This window comes from Aythya fuligula, chromosome 1, assembly GCF_009819795.1.
Source record: "Aythya fuligula isolate bAytFul2 chromosome 1, bAytFul2.pri, whole genome shotgun sequence".
NCBI lineage: Eukaryota > Metazoa > Chordata > Aves > Anseriformes > Anatidae > Aythya > Aythya fuligula.
Genome location: NC_045559.1, coordinates 24316630 through 24338096, shown reverse-complemented (window position 1 = coordinate 24338096; position 21467 = coordinate 24316630). Strand labels below are relative to the sequence as shown.

Genomic DNA, 21467 nt, shown 5'->3' with positions numbered 1-21467 from the left:
TTGGGACCTGGGGAGGAGTCTGATTTTAAATAATTCCCTCATACCCTCTCTTCATTTACCATTTCAGGGATTAGTCTTTTCTGTCTCTGTGGGAAACTATGGTGTTGCTAGCAGGTAAAAATACAGTAAGATGATATGCTACTGTGGTAGTAGCTGTGCTTGTGTTCCCAATTTTCTATTTAATAACCCAAGCAGAAATGAATAGGAATGCTAAATAGATGTGTGAAATATTAGTTTCATTTTCTCTGTTCCTGCATAACAGGAGGGAAAATAACCAAATGTCCCTAGAGGCATGTAAGTTCATCTAGAGCATTGGAAGGGATTTGCAATTGGACTCAGAGCATTTTACATGGCCATGCCTCTCAGAGAACTGAAAGCACTGTCAGGAGGTCAGACAGTTGTGCATTTTTCTTTCACAGATAGCTTTTTTTTTTTTTTTTTTTTTTTTTTTCCTGTGGAAGAATATTGCCAACCTTCATGGAGAATCTTGAAAACACTTGTTTGCAATAGGTTGTTGAATAGTAAGTACATGTCTCACAGTGTACTACTAGACTGTGAAAGAGAAGTTGATTGCGACTGAACCGCTACTGTGGCTACAAGGGAATATGGAAGGAAACAGAAAATTTTTACTCAGTGCCCATATATGTATTGTAGTGAGTTTATGTGTCAAGGTTTTGATAGCAGGGGGCTGCAGGGGTGGCTTCTGTAAGAAGAATCCAGAACCCGCCCTATGTTAGATCAGAGACTGCTCTAGACAGCTCCAAAAGGGACCTGCCACTGCCCATGAGCTGAGCTAATAAGCAATGTTGTTTTTGCCTCTGTGAGAGCAGATTTAAGGGGAAAAAAACTGCTGCACAACAGCAGCTGGAAGAGTGAGGAGTGAGAAGCAGCCCTGCAGACACCAAGCTCAGTGCAGCAGGAGGGCAGGAGGTGCTCCAGGCACACAGCAGCAGTTCCCCTGTGGCCTGTGGAGAGGCCCCTGGTGGAGCAGGCTGTCCCCCTGCAGCCCATGGGTCCCACATGGAGCAGATCTCCACACTGCAGCCCCCCCACGGGTGGAGGAGCCCCCGGTGGAGCAGGTGGCTGTGGCCTGGAGGAGGCTGCGGCCCATGGAGAGCCCCCGCAGGAGCAGGCCCCAGGACAGAGCTGAAGCCCATGGAGAGGAGCCCATGCAGGAGCAGGGGGTCTGGGGGGAGCTGCCACCCACCCATGGGGGACCTGTGCTGGAGTAGTTTGCTCCTGGGGGATGGATGGACCCTGTGGTACAGAGCTGCGTGGGAGCAGTTCTTGAAGAGGTGCTGCCTGTGGGAAGCCCATGCAGGATCAGCTTGGGAAGGACGGTATCCTGTGGGAGGGACCCCATGGGGAGCAGGGGCAAAGAGTGACCATGAAGAAGCAGTGGGGACGAAGCGTCAGGGACTGACCACAGCCCCCAGTCCCTGTTCCCCTGCGCTGCTTGGGGGGAGGAGGTGGAAGAGGGTGGATGGGGGAAGATATTTTTAGTTTCTTTCCTTTGTTTCTCACTTCTCTAGCTTGTTAGTAATAGGTAATAAATTTTACTAATTTTACTAATCTCCCTATGCTGAGTCTGTTTTGCATGTCATGATAACTGTTGAATGATCTCCCTATCCTTATCTCAACCCTTGAGCCCTTGGCATCAGATTTTCTCCCTCTTCCCCTCTGAGGAGGGGGGAGTGAGAAAACGGTTGTGGTGGAGCTCAGCTGCCCACCTGCCCACCATACATATATATAAAAATAATCTGTTCAGTGTTTGCATTTCAGCCCAGCATTTCTTACATCTCATGTGCTACTAATCTCTATAACTACTCTGCTCAGCAAGTATTGAGGTTTGAAGCTGTTCTTTAACAGATCTAACAAGGGGCAGCTGTTCCACACTGAAAGTATTAGCTAGGTACAGGCTGTTGTTGCCAGAAGAGGCAACAGAGTTTGCAGAGATATATTTATTTTTTTTTCAAGATCAACTGATAAGTCTGGGAAAAACAGATAACTAAGATTTCTAGCCCATAAACCTTTCATCAGATCACCCACTTTGCCAGAAGAAATGATGTTGAAGCCTTTCCCAAAGCTAGGCCAGGCAGAGAGCTGCAAAAAAGTCAGGTTTAAGCTGTGTTGTCTTTAGTGCACATAACAGCCTAGTTCTTTTCAGCTGCTTCTTACTGAGAAGTAAAATAATAAAACTGAATCGCCTGAATAGACTTTTTCCCGTAGCTCTTCCCAGCTCTGATAGCACCTGGCTTCTGTCAAACCCTGATCTCTTTCTGAGAGGAAAATATACACCATCTACTGTCCTTGGGTTTAGCTTTGAGAAGCTGTTTGGTTACATCTGTTTAGTAAAGGGGCAAATCAGTGGTTCAGTATCACCATTTTTCTTCTTTTTCTGTGTTCTTTGAGGAGAGTAATGACTCAGACCAGTCCTGAAACTGAAAACAATACAACTATACATGGATTCTAAGAAAATAGAAGTCCCTTAAATTATATATATTTAAAGTCTTTATCTCTTTGCTAATAAGTTTTTAATTTTCTTGAATCTCTGCTAACATGCCAAACAAAACTGAGGAACATAAAAATACTGTTTTCACTTTCAATTTTTTATGTTATTACAAAAAAAAAAAAAAAAAAAAAAAAGAGATCCTATGCCAGTATGCCTCCATGTCAAGGGGTATTTAATCTTAGATACTCTTGGTAAAAGCAGTAGTCTGATCAGAAAGTTCTAACACATTTAACTTAAACATGGCACTTAATGATTTGAGGTTTTGCAGTTGTATTGTGTGTCTCAGTGATACTCCTAATGATGGCAGTCATAACCATTGCCAGGACAACACACAGCTTTCACATCTACCTTTTTAATGTTTTGAATTTACACTTGAGTTTCTCCAGCTAACTAGAAACTAAAAATAGAAGACCACCAGATTCTTTGTTAACCTACTGTATTGTACATACCATGCTGGTGGTGCAACCTTCATATCGGAAAGAAAGGAAAAGAAAATAAACCCCAAAAGAATTTGACAAATATCAAAGACTACTAAAAATGAAAATATTTACCACAAGAGAAGCAGAAAATAAATGCAACAAGCAATTGACATTGTTCTGAAAAAAACATAGGCACTCTGTGGTACAGGCTATGAAACTGCGCAAGCAGTTTTAGTGCAGACATTTGTGGTCATGTTTTAAGGACACTAAATTCTTGATGTAAAGATTTCAAATGGTGGAGAGGCTGACATTCACTGGTGCTCTTTCTAAGTGTTTGTCACTCTCCGTGTAAAATATTTCAGTGTACCACCTATTGAAGAGGAAAGTTAACTTGGCAAAAAGACTATGTCAGGGCCAGATTATCTCTGTGTAGCAATTCATTGTGGAAAACTAGGAAATAATTGTGCCATCTATGAGCACTGTGGTTGCTGTTCAGTTTGTGTGCCTATGATGGGCAACTGGATTTGTGGAGTAAATAAAAGTGAATTCTCAAAGAAATCATGTAAGAAAGGGAGTACGCTGGCCTATCCAAAGCTTTTCCAATACTTACCTGAGCAGATAACTGCTTTAGCAGCTGATGGAGGTGATCCATTTGTCTTGTCACATGGTCACAAAGCTTTGACCACAGCTGAAAACCTGCAGATGAAAAGGTACCAAACTGCTCAAAAAGTGGTCCCTAGCAGGATGGAGAGGAGGTCTGATGGTTCTGCAGGCTCACACATACTCACAAGCAACATAATCCAGTCTACCCACCAGCTTGAGAAAGTCAAGTGGATATATACCTTGGCAGCCAAGAATTAATGCAGTCCTGCAGGCACTTGCAGCATTGTATATTCATAGATATATTACCTCGCATTTGGCCATAATAAAATACCTACGTAAAAAGTAAGATGGTGAAGAATCATCTAGAGACTAAATACATTCCTCCTTTACCATATGTGGCCCTTAACAAAATAACTCATTATTCCATGCTATGTTCTGGAAATTGTTGAGTACTGTAAACTTTATCCTGTGCATTTTAATATCAGTATATATCACTCCATAATATAGTATGATTCTTATTGCTACTGAGAAACTGAGCCAATTCCAAAGTGGTGTTGGAGCTAGTGTTTATCTTGAATATACCATCCAGGGGTATTAATATTTTAACTGGCATACACCTGTCTGTGTTTGAGCTTCTTTGTACATCTATGTGTTTTGAAGTTACTACAGTGGTTTCCTGATGTCTGGGTTCTTTCAAAAGCACTAAAATCAGCTGACTAACAACATTTTCCTTTAGGACAGCTTTAGAATAATCTTGTGCTAGGGGATATCAGCACAGAGAACTTATTTCTTGCCATGATACCAGACATGTTGAACAAGAACTGTCACTCAGAGCATCTCCTAATGAATCAGCCTCTATTGTATGGAAGATGCTGAAAGATGCTGACCTTGCTTGAGAAGACACGTCCAGTCTTAAATACAATCTTCAAATACAAATTTTCAAATACAATCGACTGCTTGAACATCTCGGCAATTTCTCCTACAACTTTTGCTCACTCAGAAATTCCCAATTTGCTTCACTGCAAGATAGCTCTAATACCCCAAACCAAACAGCCAGGTAGAGCAGGCGGGCATCAAAATGAAAAACTGGCAGGGGTTTTTTCTTTGTTTTCCTTGAAGGAGAATCTGGCAGCAGCAGCCCCCATGCCCAAGGACTATGAAGCCCAGCAGAGCAGCATACCTATACAGCACTGAGTGTTTTCACACTTAAGTTGCCCACTATTAAAAGTCGCATCACATCCATGCAGAGTAGAGGGTTTCACTCAGCTGGGAACAGTATCTCAAACACTGAAACCATTCACGCTGCCCCCGGGCTGCACCTCAGCAGCCCTGGGATGAAGCAGAGGATCATGCGTGTCATCTCATGGTCCCAAAGCCTCAAGTTATTATTCTCAAGGCTCTATGAGGATATATGTTATTAGCCTACCATTCAGCGGTGTCTCTAGCACCCTGCGTGGGATACGCAGAGGAGTTTTTAGGAGGCCTTTTACAATCAACTTTTTTCACCAGGACACCCGAGCTCGGTGCTGGAAAGGCCGGGGCAGAGCAGCCTCGGCCCGGAGGCCATGTGGCTGCTCCCTGCCAGCTCGCAGTGTCTCGACTGGGGCTCCCAGTGGGTCATTTTACGCTTCTTGTTTGGGTGCTTTGGGCTTCGTTTGTGGGTTGATTTGGTGTTTTGTTGTTGTTTTGTTTCCTTTTTTTTTTCTTTTCCCCTCTTGTTTTGTCTTCCCGAAGAAACGATGCCAGTGCCCGCGCCCTGACCCACTTCCAAGGCGGATAATGGCATCCTGCTGCTCCAGCCCCTTCCCCCGCTCCCCCTGCAGCTCCCAGGGGACACGCACCCGTGCCTCCCGGCTCGGCGAGCAGCCTGCGAACAAACGCCCCCTACATCCAGGCCGGCAGCGCCTCCAGCCCGGCTCAGCTCCCTGCCATGCCTCGCACCGTTGCCCTCGGCAGCAAAAGCGGGCCCTGAAATCACCGCCGGGAGCCGTCTCGGCGGCGATGGCTTTTTAACGGGGCTCCTCCGGCCCCGCCACCTGCAGCATCCCCGGGGGCTGCCGCAGCTGCGAGGCTCCGCGGAGCCGGGGGTCGCGGCGCTCCTATTCCCGCCGACCTTTGAAACCCCAGGACCCCCCCCCCCCCAAAAAAAAAATAAACTTTTCCTTCGAACGGCTGTGTCTATGTGGGGGTGTCCGGGGGGGGGCGGGACGGGGACTGGGTGTCCCTCCAGTAATAGATTCTGCTGGGGGGGAGGGAAGGTAGTGGGATGGGGGATTGAGGTGGGAGCAGCCCCTTCCCTCGCCCCCCCGCCGCGCCCGCTCCCGCACCCACGCACCCGCACCCCCCCCCCCCGCGCACGGGCACGCGCACTCCCCCGCGCGCACACGTGCGCGCCCGCCCAGCAGAGCGCGGTCCCCGCCTCCCCTTTACCCCCCTTTCCCCTTCACCCCCCCCTCACTCCTAGAGCTTCTCCCCTTTCCGCGCACGCACCCGCAGCCTCCCGAGCATCCGCACCCGCGCCCCGCGCGCTCCCCCCCCGCAGGCACCCGCGGCCGCTCCGCGATGCGCTGAAGCCGTGGTCTCCCCCCCCCCCGCAGCTCGTCCCCGCCCGCCCGCGCCCTGGGGGCGGCCGCCGGGCGCGGCCGCGGAGCGGAGCGGAGCTTTGCCGGCTTCACCCCCCCGCGGTGGGGAGAGGTGCGGCTGGGCGAGCCGGCGGGCAGCAGGGCAGGAGGCTGAGGCAGCCGGACGGACGGAGGGACAGGCAGGGAGGGGGGGAAAAGGACGGTTTTGGACATGCTCATTCTAGGGCGCTTGGTTGCCTGCATCCAGCTCGTCTGTATCCTCAGAGTGGGTGAGTGCGATTTCTGTGAATTAACCCCGGGGGTTTGCGACCAACTTTGCTCCCCGCTCCGATCCCTGGTGCTGAGCGCTCCCGGCGTCAGCCCCGGCCGTCGGAACGCGCCGCCGCCCCACGCGTGGCACCGCTTCCCCCGTCCCGGGATGCAGGGTCCCCGTTATCCCCCGAAGCTCCGCTCCCATCGAGACCCCCGGAGGAGCCCGCACCCACGGGTGGCGAGAGGGACCGGGGGACCCACCGGCAGGCACCGGGCTGCCCCGCGTGGGGCACCAAATCTGACTTTGCCCCTCGCACGATCCGCTGGGAAGAGAACCGGGGATGGGTGCAAAATTTCAGTCCAAAAAAATAAAATAAAATAAAATAAAATAAAATAAATAAAAATACTTGTTCTCCAAGAACTGGCAACGTCAGCGATTGCCCTCAAAAGAGATAAAGCTGCCTTGAAAAAGCCAAATATAATTCATTCATTCACACGGGACATGGATTCTATATAGAGTATGGATTCATATATAGATTTTAGGAGGGCTACTTACATAACCAAATTAATTTTCAGCTCATTGAGATCTGTGCAACTGGAGTGCCTCATAAAATCATGCAGTGCTCTGTTGTTCGCTGTTGTTACAACCAGCGTGAGTCACTTGATGCTGCTAGAAGTGTTGTCTTAAATACTTTGCCAAATATTAGGAGCTTAAGGGATGGGGTTGGTATTGTACTGAATGTTTGCTTTGAATTTGTATGTTTCTGTCAAATAGATCACTAGAAAATACTAGTTGATCGCTTGTATTTAAGCATGAGGGACTTAAAAGCTTCAGCCCATGATATACAAAACCAGTTTTACAATAGGTCTCTCGTGATAAAGTAGACGCTAACCTACATTTTCCACCCAATAGGTGGTGCTGCTTCTGAAACCATGATGCTCTATAAACAAAGATCGGGGTTAGGTGACTGAGTGAAAGCAAGTCCGTGCTGAGTTCTGCTCCTTGGCAAAAATTACTTCTGAAAAACGTTTTTACCCCCTGTCTGAAAGTTCAGTGGGATATTTCGACTATAAATACGAATGTAACTGACCTTAAACTAAAATATATGATTCTTGCATTGGTAACATTTTAACATCACTTTTAAACTTACTTATCTCTAAAAACAGGGTACTTAAACTGAAATGCTTCTCTCGTGCTGGTTTGGCAAAGAGTGACTTATCTTAAAACTTTTGGGGAGGTTTCACATCATCTTTCTTATCCTGCCAGCCTGTTTCCTAAGATCAGATGTACTCTCAGGACTGTTCAAGAGACAAAATTACCAGGTGTCTGTATATGTGTATGGAGGTATATTATGAAAATGTTCGCGTTCAGATCAGAATACCATGTTACGATCATAGCATAATACACCATGATTCCCTTTTGGAGACTGACTTTCATGTAGAAATAATCCTAGCACACCATAAACAATACAGGACACAAACATAACTTTTCTAATGAAACTTATATTTTGTTAATAATTTCATCTTATTCTTTTTTAGAGATTAGGTGTTTTTGTACAGTGTAACATTCAAAACTTGGTGTGCATGTGTATGTTATACTCATTAATTTAAAGGTTCTGTCACTATGGGAAAATACAATATTCTTACTCACGTATGAGGTATAATACAAGCTGTAACTACCTTTTTTTTTTTTTTTTTTTTTTTTTTTTTCCCCTCTGGACTGACAGGCTATTGGTTTCAAACCTGACCTGAAGGGACACCCTTTCTAGATGTGATGTGTGATTTGGTTTCAATGGTGGCTCGTTCTGAAGACTCACAAGCTAGCCTCCTCAGTGTGTTCAATGGCATGATTGTTCCCAAAAGTGAACACCCTGTGCAGGTTGTTAGTCAGATTTAGTCAGATTTCATTTGAATATGTTCCTCCTTGAGTATCTCTCCTTAAGTAAATGTGCTTTCATCTGATAGGATTAGTCCATAGGATTAAACATTTGATTAGAGTATTGACAATACTTTCTTTTATTTTCTCATTAAAAAAAATAAAATGAAATAAATGGCGGCTCCTAGGGCTTGGTGAGAGAGGAGAACTGGGTCAGACAGGTTGGCTCTTACCATTACGCATCTCTGGTACAGAAGACACCATGTCACATCACAACCAGGGCTCTGTGAATGGGGCTTTGCTGAAGAGCATGGCAATCTGCCTTTGCTTTCTGGAGACTGTGCTTACTAGCTGGAGGCAAAGCAACATGTCGATCCTGGCCTCGTTTGCCTGTAGTTTCAAAAAATGTTGTTGAGTTTTCAGCTGGTCATGTAGAGAGCTGTACAGGAGGTTCTTTCTAGTGAATCTGTTTGGGAGTTTTGCTATTGCCTCTGGGAGGCTCATCAGGAAAATCTCAGTCTCATATGAGTTTAGAAAAGACAAGAAAGCTAAATCAACCTCACTGATGAAAAAACTATTAGAGGAGACTGAGGCAAAAAGTTCCTTTGGAAATGACAAGACAGCGACAGTTCGTTCTCTGTGTTATTGAAGAAATGCTTAGGGGCTTGGTTCTAATAACCCTGCTGAGATATGAATAGCACCTTCCTCCACAGTGCTACTGAAGCCAAGTACTGATGTAATTATTTATGGAGCAGGGCATTATCCGAGTATTCTCAGTGAGTGCCATTCAGCGAACTTCAATGGAACTACTTGTGGAGTAAGATGCTATTCAGGCACAAGTAAGGGCACATGAGAAGTCCTGTGTGATTATTTGTGAACAGTACTGTGTAGTTAGAAAGAGATTTCCTATGAAGTTTTTTCTGTTCCTAAATTAAAGAAAAAAAAACTCTGTGGACAATCCACTTGTTTTTTACATTTTCCTTTTAAATGAGAAGTATATGAATCTGTAATTACATTTATTCAACATATATTTCAGGCTGAAAATAACCTTTGAAATTCCGTCCTGGCTTATGTGTTCTGTATAACCTACTTAAAGTCAATGGGGTATGTCCTTTTTGTAGCTTTTGTCTCATTGTGCTTTAGGAAAAATATCTGGAGTCTTTTTTTTCGATAAGTAGGCTATTTATGAATCTGTGTAGGCAAGAAAATATTAATAGAAAAAGGAACATGTTTTAACAAATTACATTATAATTGTGGCTAAATTTGAATCAAAGAGATGTAAATATTTAGGCAAGACTTAAAAAATATTCCCTCTCTCACTAGGAAAATGTAAGGGTAATTTCCCTAAATAATGTAAAAAGTCTCACCCAAATTAGCTCATCTACACCTTATTACTATCACTGTCTGACCTCAGCCAGCATTTTGCCTTTCAAAAGACAGCTAATTAAACTCTATGAATTGTTTAATTAGCTGTGTTTCACTTTAATTTTTCACTCTCTAGAGAAAATCTCTCATTTTTTGGCTTGTTTCTGGCATTCCAGTACCATGTATTCACAAGAAAAGTTTCTCTAAGTATTCTAGTTTTTATTATAAAGCTGACATCAGGACTGTATTTCCACGCTAGCAGACAGCATATATCTCACTACCAACAAGAAACGCAACTTCTCTTCTCTTTATTGGATGGCCCTAACTAAGGCATAGATTTCTAAATCTGATTAGGCTTTCTGTTCATTCTCATGAACGCACATTTAGGTTCAATAATCCCTTAGTCTGTTAAATGAATAAGGGATCAGAGCCTTCTTATTAGCTCTAATCTCTCTTTTTCTTTTTTTTTCTTTCTTTTTTTTTCTTTTTTTTTTGTCAGTAATTTTGTAGGCCAGGTATTTGGCATAATTCAGACTTAATTATAGCACAGTAATATTACTGTACTTTATTTGTAATGCTTTAGCGTATTTTACTATTAAGACAACATTCCTTGGGATGATGATGCATAGTTCTTATGGAGAAATTTAGTCGTACATGTAAAACATAAGTCTAAAACTAAACAGGAATCTGAAGACTGTTTAAATATCCATTTTAACCATCTACATATTCTGTATTTATGTACCATTGAGAATTATATATATTGAAATCTATATATACTGTATGGATTTGGTTTAGGTTCAAATACTGACAGGTATGAAAAGTCATGCAGAAATCAATGACAGTTAAAAAATAACATCACTGTAACCCACACAAGTCTATGGGGCATATCTATAAAGCTGTAATTTCCAGTTTTTAATCTATACAGCATATAAGGAAAGATTTCTAAATTATACTTGTCATTACTTCCCCTCTAAATATACTCCTTTCTGGAGAGAAATTAAATGAAATATAAAAAATTACTATGACAATTTGAAACTTTTCTAGCTATAATCTGGATTACAAATCAGGATGATAATTTATGAATTTAGACACTTGCTGTTTTTAAGGAAGGCAATTTCCTTCATTCTCTTCGCTCATCATGTAAGTGGTCACTTCCCACTATGAGTTCTCTAATTAGGAATTTAAGAGTGAACAGATTCTGTTCTTTCGCTGACAATTTCAATTCCTCTTCAAACGTGCAGAGCTTCTCAGTATTCCCCTTAGGGCCAGGAAGTCTGCAGCAGTTCCGGAGCCCCCTTCTCCCATTTAACAGCGCAATTCTTACAGCTTCATGCACCATTTATGTGGCTTTCCTGTATGAGACATCCTTTGGCTATTCAATAAGCTTCTTTTCCCATAAAGACAAAAGTTACCTTTTTCAATACAAGTCAAAGCTTCTGCATTAGAAAGATAAATCAACAGAAAGAAAAGGAATTAAAGTATTAAATAAACAGAATCCACTAAATTAAAGATTATTTTTTTTTCCAAGGAGGCTGTAAAAGAAACTTGGCTCCAGCAGGTTGTGGAGGAACTGCTGGCAGTGAAGTACTTTTGAGGAAAGGTGTGGTCCAGGTTGCTTGTTGAATACAAAATACCAATGTCGGTCAATTCAGTCTTGAAGCTCAGGTGGAAATGAATGATTCAGTAGAGATTTTAGAAATGAAATAGGGATGTGTATATATATATATATATATAATTATTTTTTTCTTTACAGGTATGAGACTCTCTGGTCAAAGTGCAGGCTTTAAAGCATCGTGAAGTATTATAGCTGAGGCATGCTTCTCAGAAGCTCCTATTGCTTCTCTCTTCTGAACCATAGTTAGACTTAAGTGTTCTTTGTTCTATCAGAAGTAGCTATATTTCACCCTAGCAACTAATATGTTTCATTACTAATTAAAGACTCCAGGAGCTGTTGTTTAAGTTAGCTAGTTTCAGAAGTCCTTATTCTGGTAAAAGTCCCATGGATAACAAAAACACTATGTTACATCTGGTAAAGACAGCTCAGCACTGAAAGTAGGATGCCAGTGGAACTTAGATTCCTGAATCCACAATTTTGATTAAAAAGTTCACCAACTCAGCTAGTAACTTTAGGGCCTTCCAGGGAAATTTTCTGGCAGGGGGAATTCCTCTTCTGCATATACATGTACCTTTAAGTGACCCTTTTGTTTACTTCTCAGTCCATCGTTCTTTCCTAACTTTAACTGGGATTCAAAACCAAATATGCTTTCAGATGACTTTCCCCATCCCTAAATCAATAAGGCTTCCCGAATTATGTCCTGATAAGATCAGGTGTCTTGATCTGCTGCAATTTCTGTTTAAGAAAAAGGACAAGGTGATGACTCTGTCTTCTGACGTTGTTGCTCAGTGATTAAGTATTTTACCAAGGAAATACATTCTAGAGGGAAGACCTGTTCAGACCTAAAGGGGTTTTTACCTATATCTTCCGTTTCCAAACACCAGGTTTTGTCAAATGAGAGGCTCTTCATGCTTTTGTTTAAGCTAAAGAATTTTGCCTTAAAAAAAAAAAAAAAAAAAAAAAAAAAGTAAAATTCTAAAATTCTAGGAATTACAGCGAAAGCACAGGGAGAAGAACTATATCAGTTATGCCACTGCATAAAGTCACAGCCAACCCGCTTCTTAAATCTTGTGTATGCTTGTGTTCCACTCATCTCTTAAAGGGCACAGTTGACTTGGAAATGAGTAAAAGAAGATCAGTGGGGAAGATCACAGGTATTTATTTTCACGAATGACTAAATAAGCTAAGTTCCCTGTTGAGAACAAAGAAAACTAAAGAGTTTGTTTTATAGTGCATTCTAATCTCATGAGAGAGATAAAGAGAGTAGATGGGAATAGATTCTTCACTGACTCTTCTAATATAAGTGCAAGGGGACAACAAATGAAGGCAGTAGGAGCCAAATTTAAAAATTAAATGAAATAAAATAAAGTAAAATGATGGTTCTTCGTTCAAAAGGTGATAGATTTGTGAATCTCTGCTGTAGGTTGCTGTGAGAGCAAAATGTTTTGAGGGAGTACTGGACAAGATCTTGAAGTGGAATCTACTGAAGGTTGCTAATCAGGTGGAAATTACATCCATTTCAGATTTTTTTTTGAGCTGGAAATAGAGGTTGGGAGAGTTTGGAAGGAAGTTTTCAAGCATATCACAAAAGTTTGCATTTTTCTTAATGTTCCTTAAGCATCTTCTTCAGGCTTTTGGAGACAGGTCTCTGCACCAATAGGATAGTACAGCAAGAGAGGAAATGTGAGACATTATCCCTGCTTCCACTCTGTATTTCATTATCTGCTTGCTGGATACAATGTATAAATCACTATCACTGCTTTTTTTCCCAGTTGTGTTCTTAAAAGGGTTCTTTTTCCTCATTTCTTTGCAAGTTACAGACGCTCTTGGGAGTACATTCCAGGTTGCACTTATGAAGGACCCAACATCCCAAAGAAGAACAAATCTCAGATATGTTTCCACCTACTCAACAATTTACATTAGCTGTTCTGGGCAGCTGAATGCCCTTTGGACAAGCCAGTAGCTCATTATTTCACTGACTTGCTTGTTACTGCACTGCACTTTGTCCAGCTCACCTAAAGACAGTGTAGGAGTCTGAACTTCAAGGTTCTGGAGCCTACATCGAGTGCCTAACAGCTAGGTAATTCAGCTAAATGCTGTCTCACATCAGGGCTTTTGTCAGGTCTCCTGAATACACAGCTTATGCTGCAGCTTCAGATTCAGCAGCAAAAAGGTGGGCTAGACATGGCTTGTCTACTTAGTATATAACAAGCAATATTTACTTCTCTAGATTTCTATAGCATCTAGAGAGACACAAAAGGTGTATATATATATGTGTTTTTCTCCTACAGCCCTTTATGTCTCACATGATGAAGTAATTCACTATTTTTAGTCCTGAAGATATTTCGCTAAATTTATAGACTTTAGTTGAGAGAATTTAGAAAATTCTCTGTGTAATGTAGAAATTTTAGAGATCCTACTTTGCAGATAGCATTCAACAATTTAATATTCTGTTTTAGCACACTAAATGTAAATAAGATTTACTCCTTTAAACTCAATATACACTCCATCCATCGCTCCTTCATCAGATGGGTTAACACAGTGCTCTAAAGGGTGGTGTTTTGTTTTGTTTTATGTGTTGATCATTTGCTTTAGTTCCATAACCATTCAGTTTATATGTACATTCCTGACTTTATATATATATATATATATATAAAATATTTATATTGAAAAGGAAAACCCCATAACAAGTGTACCACTATCTTAGATGTTCTACAGGGGCTTCTACTTTTCAAAGGCTGGGACAAGCCCATGGGTATATGAGTATCCAGGGGTTGCTGAGTTAAGTATTCCTTCTGAAGATATTAGGACTGCTCACCTGACTAGTGAGAGATTTCATTAAGAGTTTTTAGGGGAGGTATATCTATTTGCACTCTGGCTCTGAATTCTGATCCTCATTGTTCAATCCAAAAGATTTCTACTACATACTAGATTACCTGAGGATTGAAATATAAAACAGGTAGTATTTGAAGAGGTATCCATCTTCACTTGCTTATTTATCTGTTGGCTGAGATAGGATAACAGTAAAAGAAATTAAGACTTGATTAAATAATAGCATTAGAAAGGGGGAAATAAGAAATATTTAGAGTACTTTTAGTGTATGGAAATAGCATTGCAAATTTGGTCTTCAAAGCTGTAAATAAAGGATTTTGAAAAAGAAATAAATGAAATCAAAGGTATCTTGAATGAAGATCAATGTTTCTGTAAATGCCCTAACAGAATTTTGAAAGAAAAAAAAAATCATTTAAAATTTCCTAATTTTATTAGGAAATTAATTTTGAATTCATTGAGATTTAGGCTGTTTTGTATTGAAATTTTTCAAAAATATTTGTTGAAATATGCTGCTATTTTTCAAAATCTGTCAAAGCCTTGGAAAATAAAAATTTCTGGTGCTCTGCAGGGGCAGCTTATGTAGAAGAACTGAAAGCTGTTTGAAAGGTAAAGCCAGTATTTTGAGGGCAAATGAAGCCTTGAAAATCAGTGTTTGAGAGAGAGACACTTATTTCTGTGCTGGCTTTACATGTGAGACTCCATGATTTTAAATGAAGTTCCCAAAAAGAAAGACAGCTGCTTCCTTGGACTAAATGAGCTAATGATCAGATTAACAGCTGGCTTTATAAAAGTGATCTGATATTACCCCAGGCAGTTTGTCTTCTAGCTCCATCCCCAAACTGACCAACTGTGTTATATCTGTTTCAAGATATTTGGAAAAAAAATATATTCCAAGTGTATGTCATTTGTTTCTATAATTTCATTTTGTAGCTCTTGTGGTGGTAGATGTGTGTGGCTGGGATTTGGCAGGTTTGGATTTCCTGACAGGCTGCAGAATTCTTTCCCCAAGTCCACTGGAGCATGCTGTTAGGTGTGGGGGATGTTTCACGGTACATGGTGCGGTCAGCACACAACCCATCATCTGCTTTGAGATCAGGATGAGTCCTGTATGGCCTGTGCCTCCCTCCTTCTTTGTAATTTCCTTTGATTTTTAGACTGTGGCTTTGCATTTCATTTATCTTGCGATAGTAGCTTGTTGCAGAAAAATCCCAAGGAAGCAAGTTATCTTTTTTTTATACACCTTAGGTTTGTATCACTGTAGGTGCACAGATCATACTGGAGTTATCAGCAGAACTGTGCTTGAATAAATCCTGGATGAGCATCAGGAATAAAAAGATCCAAAAGAAGTATTCAAGTTATGGGATAGTGCTGAGGAAAAAATAAATAAATAAAAAGGATACAAACTGGCCCTGTGCAAATTTAAATTGAAAACCAGAAGAAGGATCCTACCTATTCAATTAATGAAATTTTTAGATAGTCTTTCCAATGCAAACAATAGGAGGGGAAAAAAACTATTTTTTCTGTATAGAGCTCCATGCATTTCTTCAAGCTCCTGCATCTCCTGCAATAGAAAAATAGGTAGGAACAGAACTACATCAGTGACCTCAGAGTCACTTTAAGTGAGTACCATCTTACTGTTTCGACTGTGCTAGATGAGAAAGCTGAGCAGTGTGCACGTGGCTGTGCCAGCCAGCTGCCCATGGCTGAAGCAACAGCAAATGGCCTTTCCTCGCTCCAGACTGACACATTTGTAAGCTGAGTTACTGGGGACTGAGTGGTTACTCACATCTCGAGTACCACTCAGCATTTCAAACTACATAGAGAATTAAATGTTGTCAATCTATCCAGAAAACAAACAAACAAGTGTTTGTTAACACTTTGCCATTTTAAATATTTATATAACCACCAAGTAAGAAAGCTATTTGAAATCTCTTGTCATTGTATGACTTTAGGAGGTAGGGGTTTAGTTAAGATATGAGCTCATGGAACATCTTTAAGAACTGGCAGTGTTCTCACTTTCTCAAGGGATAAGGCTGTAGGAAATGAAGGGGAAAGGACATTCCTCAGTTTCTGGTGTCCACTCATTCTGTAGAGCCCATGAAGCCCAGGCTGGCTCAGATGCCTACAGAGACAAATAAAATGAGTCAGTGCAGTAGAAATGGGATTTTACCATAAATATCCATAGCGTGCTGGTGCAAGTCATTTCCTTTTTTTATGTTTCACTGATTCTTTTCTAATTCAGGACAGTTGCAATGTGCCTTAGAAGTAGGCTGCTTTTTCCAAATCAATCAGCATAATGTAAACACTGTTAATGGGAGGCCCCAAGGAAGTGGAAACTGATGTTGTAGACTGGGAGGGTTAAGGGCTTCACGGGGAAGTTCAGAATGAGAATCATGTGCTGAAAAGCTTTATTGAAATGCATAAAAGGGTTGAATAAAGGATACATTGGCAAATTCTGACATTTTGTAAATTTTACATGCTGTATAAGTGTAGTGGGTTTAAGTGGCAAGGTTTTGGTAGCAGGGGGCCATAGGGGTGGTTTCTGTGAGAAGAATCTAGAAGCTGCTCCATGTTTGGTAAGGGCTCCATTGTTGACCAGAGCCGAGCCAATAAGTGATGTTTTGCACCTCTGTAAGAGCATATTTAAGACAGGGAAAAAAACGCTGCTCCACACAGCAGCTGGGAGAGTGAGAGGAGTGAGGAATGGCCTTGCAGGCGCCAAGGTCAGTGCAGAATGAGGGGGAGAGGTGCTCCAGGCGCCAGAGCAGAAGTCCCCTGCGGCCTGTGGTGAGGACCATGGTGAAGCAGGATGTCCCCCTGCAGCCCATGGAGTACCACGGTGGAGCAGGTTTCCACGCTGCAGCCTGTGGAGGAGACCACAGTGGAGCAGGTAGCCCTGCACCAACGGAGGCTGCAGCCTGTGGAAGACCCCTGCTAGAGCAGATTCTGGGCCGGACCTGTAGCCCGTGGAGAGGAGCCCATGCAGGAGCAGGTGACCTGGCAGGAGCTGCTGCCCATAGGGGAGCCAGGTTGGAGCAGTTTTCTCTTGAGGGATGGATCCCGTGGTACGGACCCATATTCATTCAGGAATACCAAAAAACATCCCAGAGTAGAAATTGTTTGTTTAATCCATTGGTGAAAAACACATCCACACAAAAAAGATTTTGGGAAGCTGTCCTATAGGCCTCAATATTTTCGATTTTTTCCTGATTTGTACCATCAGCTGTGGAATTTATAATAGTAAGAAGTATGTTTCCATGTAGCATTAGTCTTCACTGTATGGGAAATTCCAGCCTTTCCGTGAGAGGTGATAAGACTGTGACATACAATCTGCTAAAGATTTGTCTGAGTGTCTATACTCATGGAGGGAAAGATGCCAGCAGGAATCAATATGCGTTGTTCATTAGGAATATGTGCACATATTAAATGATCTAATCTGATTAGCTTTTGCAACACTTTAAATGTTTGCAATGGCAAAAGAGATACATCATATGAAAACAAATTGTAAGTGCAATTTAGAACAGATTAAAAATGCCCTTATTGACATGCTGAATTGAAGAAGACAGGTTCAGCTAAATCAGGTGAAGATGATGAGGCAGTGATGCATAAAGGATAGTTTCAGGTTACATACAGTTGAGTAAAATAGAAGAAAATGTACATGGAACAACCAGAAAATATATTCTTGCTGTTGGTTAATAAGGTGATAAGAATTAATCAGCTTTTTTTCTAATATGATCTACACATTTTATCCCTGCTGCAAGCAGTGCATTTGAATAAAACTGTAATCTGGCTTTTAATGGAAAAGCAATGCTTATTGAGGGCTTTTTTGTTCTTTAGTTAAAGGATTATCTGGATATGCAAGAGTTTTTCTAAACATACCAAATCTTGGTCCCCTGAAGTCTGGTGTTCTCTTGAAAGCACTAGGAAATCTGGCCCACTCAGAGTAGCTTTTGGGTTAGATCAAAGAAGAAATTTAGTCATTGTGTAATAGAACTCAAAATGCTGGGTTAGGAGTCCTGGTTGTCATACATGTATACAGAGCATGAGAGTTTTAGGCACCTGGACTGGATCTGTAGCAGCCAGCACATCTGGTATTGGGACATGCAAGCCTGGATGATAGAATAATGATCTGTGTAGATAGATAATAAAGCATTAAGAAAGGAATAAACTGGGAAGTTTCTCTTAGTGCCTCTACATATCGAGAATAACTATGCTGAAACATCTTTATAGAATCATATAGAATCACAGCCCAGGTTGGATGGGACCTCAAAAGGTCATCAGGTCCAAGCTTTACATGGCTAGACTTGACAAAAAGCATCTTGAAATTCAGGATTTATCTTGCTACTCTTGAAATAGCTATAAGATGCTGATACTTTTCATAATCATCAAATAGTAAAAGATTTGCTGAAGAAAGAGGAGATTGCAATCCTAAGCCTTTCCTGTGTAAGGGATTTTGAACCACAGCTGTGGAAAGTTGTGTTACCCACAGGGTGACAGAGCATAGCTGTTGAAGATGAGCAATGGTGCTGATGTCCACCCAGGCTGAAAATGGGAACAATACAAAAGTCTGAAAGAGAAAACCTAATTAACTTGCCCAATATAATGTAGAAGTTGAGGTGCTCCAGCTCAGCATTTTCAGGCATTGGATTGGATTTTCACTCTCATTTCTTCACTGTGCCACCACTGCCCTCCCCAGAAGCAGCAACTGCAGCATGTGCAAACAGCAAATCCTAGGTCTAATATTGCTAGAGTTGTTGTCCCCTCCCTTTTCCCCCCACCACATCCCCCCACATTGCTGTCTGTCTGTGGCTGTATGTCTCTGTGCTGGGATGGATGCAAATGTGGATGGAGGCATTTGGCTGCAGACACAGCCTGTACTGTTGGAAGAGCTGCTCTGAGACAGGGGAGAGGAGACAAGCCAGAAAATGTGTTTTGTAGGTTGGATTAAAGCCTTGGGTCAGCAGTTGGACCATGCTGGGTTATGTCTCACAGTGAAATGAGTGAGACATGGGGTTCCAGTCCCTGTCAGTTTGATTATTTCTGTCTTTTGTCTAGCTACTATCCAATGTAAAAAAACACCAGGATTTCTGTCGTCTCCTGGAGTTCTGAAACCTGGTTGAGAATGCTGTTATATCTCCTGGATGTATTGGTCTGATGCTTATCTAGGTCTTCTGGGCATCTCTGAATAGCTGGCTACTTACCCCTGCTCCATGAAGTCTGTGCATCTTTCGTCTTGGACCAGTTCCTATTTTTTCTGTGTTGTGGAAACTGAGCCAGTCAAACACAAAAATGCACTGTATCACTCCCAGAAAAGAAAACTGCATGGCTGTATCCTCAGTCTGTGTAGGAACTGTATGCATTTACACCACCTCTGTTGAAATTCCAGGAGATTTTCTGCCTCAGGCAGGTATGGCAACCGAGTGAGCAGCAGCTGCAGTGTCCTGGAAGGAAATACAGCGTGTGCTCCTTTCTGTAACAAATCAGCTGCTTTAGATGGCATGGAGACAACAGGCTCATTTCTCCAGTGAGTCACTGAGACTTCAAAAAGCTCCATATCACCAAGGCTTTCAGCTGAGGTGGAGCATATTACACCACTCCCTATACAGTCCAAACCTTAAAGGCTTAGTCAAACCCATAATTAATTAAGGTTTGTGTAACACTTAATGCTCATCTAGTGAGTTATATCTTCTAAGGCTGTTGCTAATGATTTTAAATCTACAAAGTAACTTCCTAAAAACCTTTGAAATTGGCAATGATGGTGTTCCATTTTAGATGGAAAAGCTTTGATCACTCCAGAGCAGGAAATAAATGCGTGACTTAAGCTGGAGAGATACAGCGACAGAACTGCAAACTGCTAGATATACTGACGTGGCACAGGGCCAGAGAAAGATTTGGTATTGCTCCTTCCAAAACTCGATTTGAAGCCATTTCAGTATCTCTGTATTGCATAAATGACTATGGAATTTCTAGGAAGTCTGCAGTTATGTGTACTTATGGTCTGATGATAAGATGTAACTGGAGAATTTTACTTTCATGCCCTCTTCACATATTTTATTATTTTTATTTCTATGCTATTACAAGGCTAAATTCTGATACAGTGCTAGACATGAACTCAATGAAAATATTCTGATCTGTCCTATGTTCTAACATAGATGCTTTAATAAAATTATTAAAAATAAAAAAAAAAAAAGTCAAGATCTTTAAAACAATGATAAAAGTGTGTCTAAAAGCTTAATCTTTTGTTTTCAAGGATAGGAATATTTTGTAAAAAAAACTAACTGCAGTCTGGGAGGTTGATTTTGCTGTTGTGTCTTCCAAAAGCAAAATAAATGAAGCTGTTTTCTTTGCTTGAGTAGCAATGGTTGTGGGTTCAGCAATAGCATCCATCAAACTGTTTACTTAATTTATTGATTTTTTTTCTAATAACTGAAATTTAATAGGTTCTTCAGTGTAAAATAGTGTTGTCTTTGCTTGGAAACTTTGTACACTTCCTCAAATAACTTCCAGTTATTCATGGATAGAAGGAAGAAAATGATAAATTTTTAAGAAAATAAAGAGGCATTATAGAATAGTTTAAGGATACATGGATATTTTAAGCTAGTATAGTGCTGTCATATGCAAATATGTGCCTGTTAAAAGCATTTTCAGAAACAAAATCTGGATCTGGGGTGAAACCAACATCTGGAGATGCTGTATAATCAGCAAATTGCTGTCATTTATCATTTATATATTGATAACAACTAATGTGCTTGTCCATGATCAGGATTTCATTGTGTAAGTTACCACGCAAAAACAGAACATCAGTATGACACCTACACACAGGAGCTGAGAAATGTAGTAAAATACAGAAAGAGAAGCTGATGGGACAGAGAAGATGGGAAGAGCTGTTAGGAAATAAATACACAAATGGATAAATAAATAAATATTGTCCAGCATAAAAGGAAGTTGAGTTGGTGAAGCATTTTTTTTTTTTAGCCAGTCCTGTGAGTCAAGGTTTTCGAAGAGGTATGGAGTAAGCCTGTCTCAGTTCCTCATCTGTAAGACAGAGATAGCAGTATTTAACTCAGAAGTGTTTTGTGTGAACCAATATCACCATACTTCATTAAGTCAGTTTAGGAACAAAAGAACTACATAAATATTAGGGTGCACAGATACTACCATGTGAGCACTGGCATGCAAGGGGCTGCCTCTGGTGACAGATGGCCCTTCCAGCATGAGCACAGCCCTCCCAATGATGTATAGCTTCACTTAGCTGAGGCTGCATGTCCATTCCCATTTGACAACTTGGGTCAAAACAACTGGTCTGAGCATTTATCCTGCAGTGGATCCTCTCTGACCATATTCCTAAAGGGAAATTCATACCTCATGACCCAAAGATACCGGAGACCATGGATTGCCACAAGGCCTGTTA

The 21467-nt window shown here is 41.4% G+C and overlaps 1 protein-coding gene across 1 annotated transcript in view; it reads left to right on the top strand.

The window, feature by feature from the left end:
• The first annotated feature begins 6035 nt into the window (after positions 1-6035).
• PTPRZ1 (protein tyrosine phosphatase receptor type Z1) overlaps positions 6036-21467 on the top strand; it is a 138765-nt gene continuing 123333 nt past the window's right edge. The window contains 1 exon segment of the mRNA XM_032197072.1: positions 6036-6385. Within this exon segment, the coding sequence (XP_032052963.1) occupies positions 6328-6385 (58 nt within the window). The 5' untranslated portion in view covers positions 6036-6327.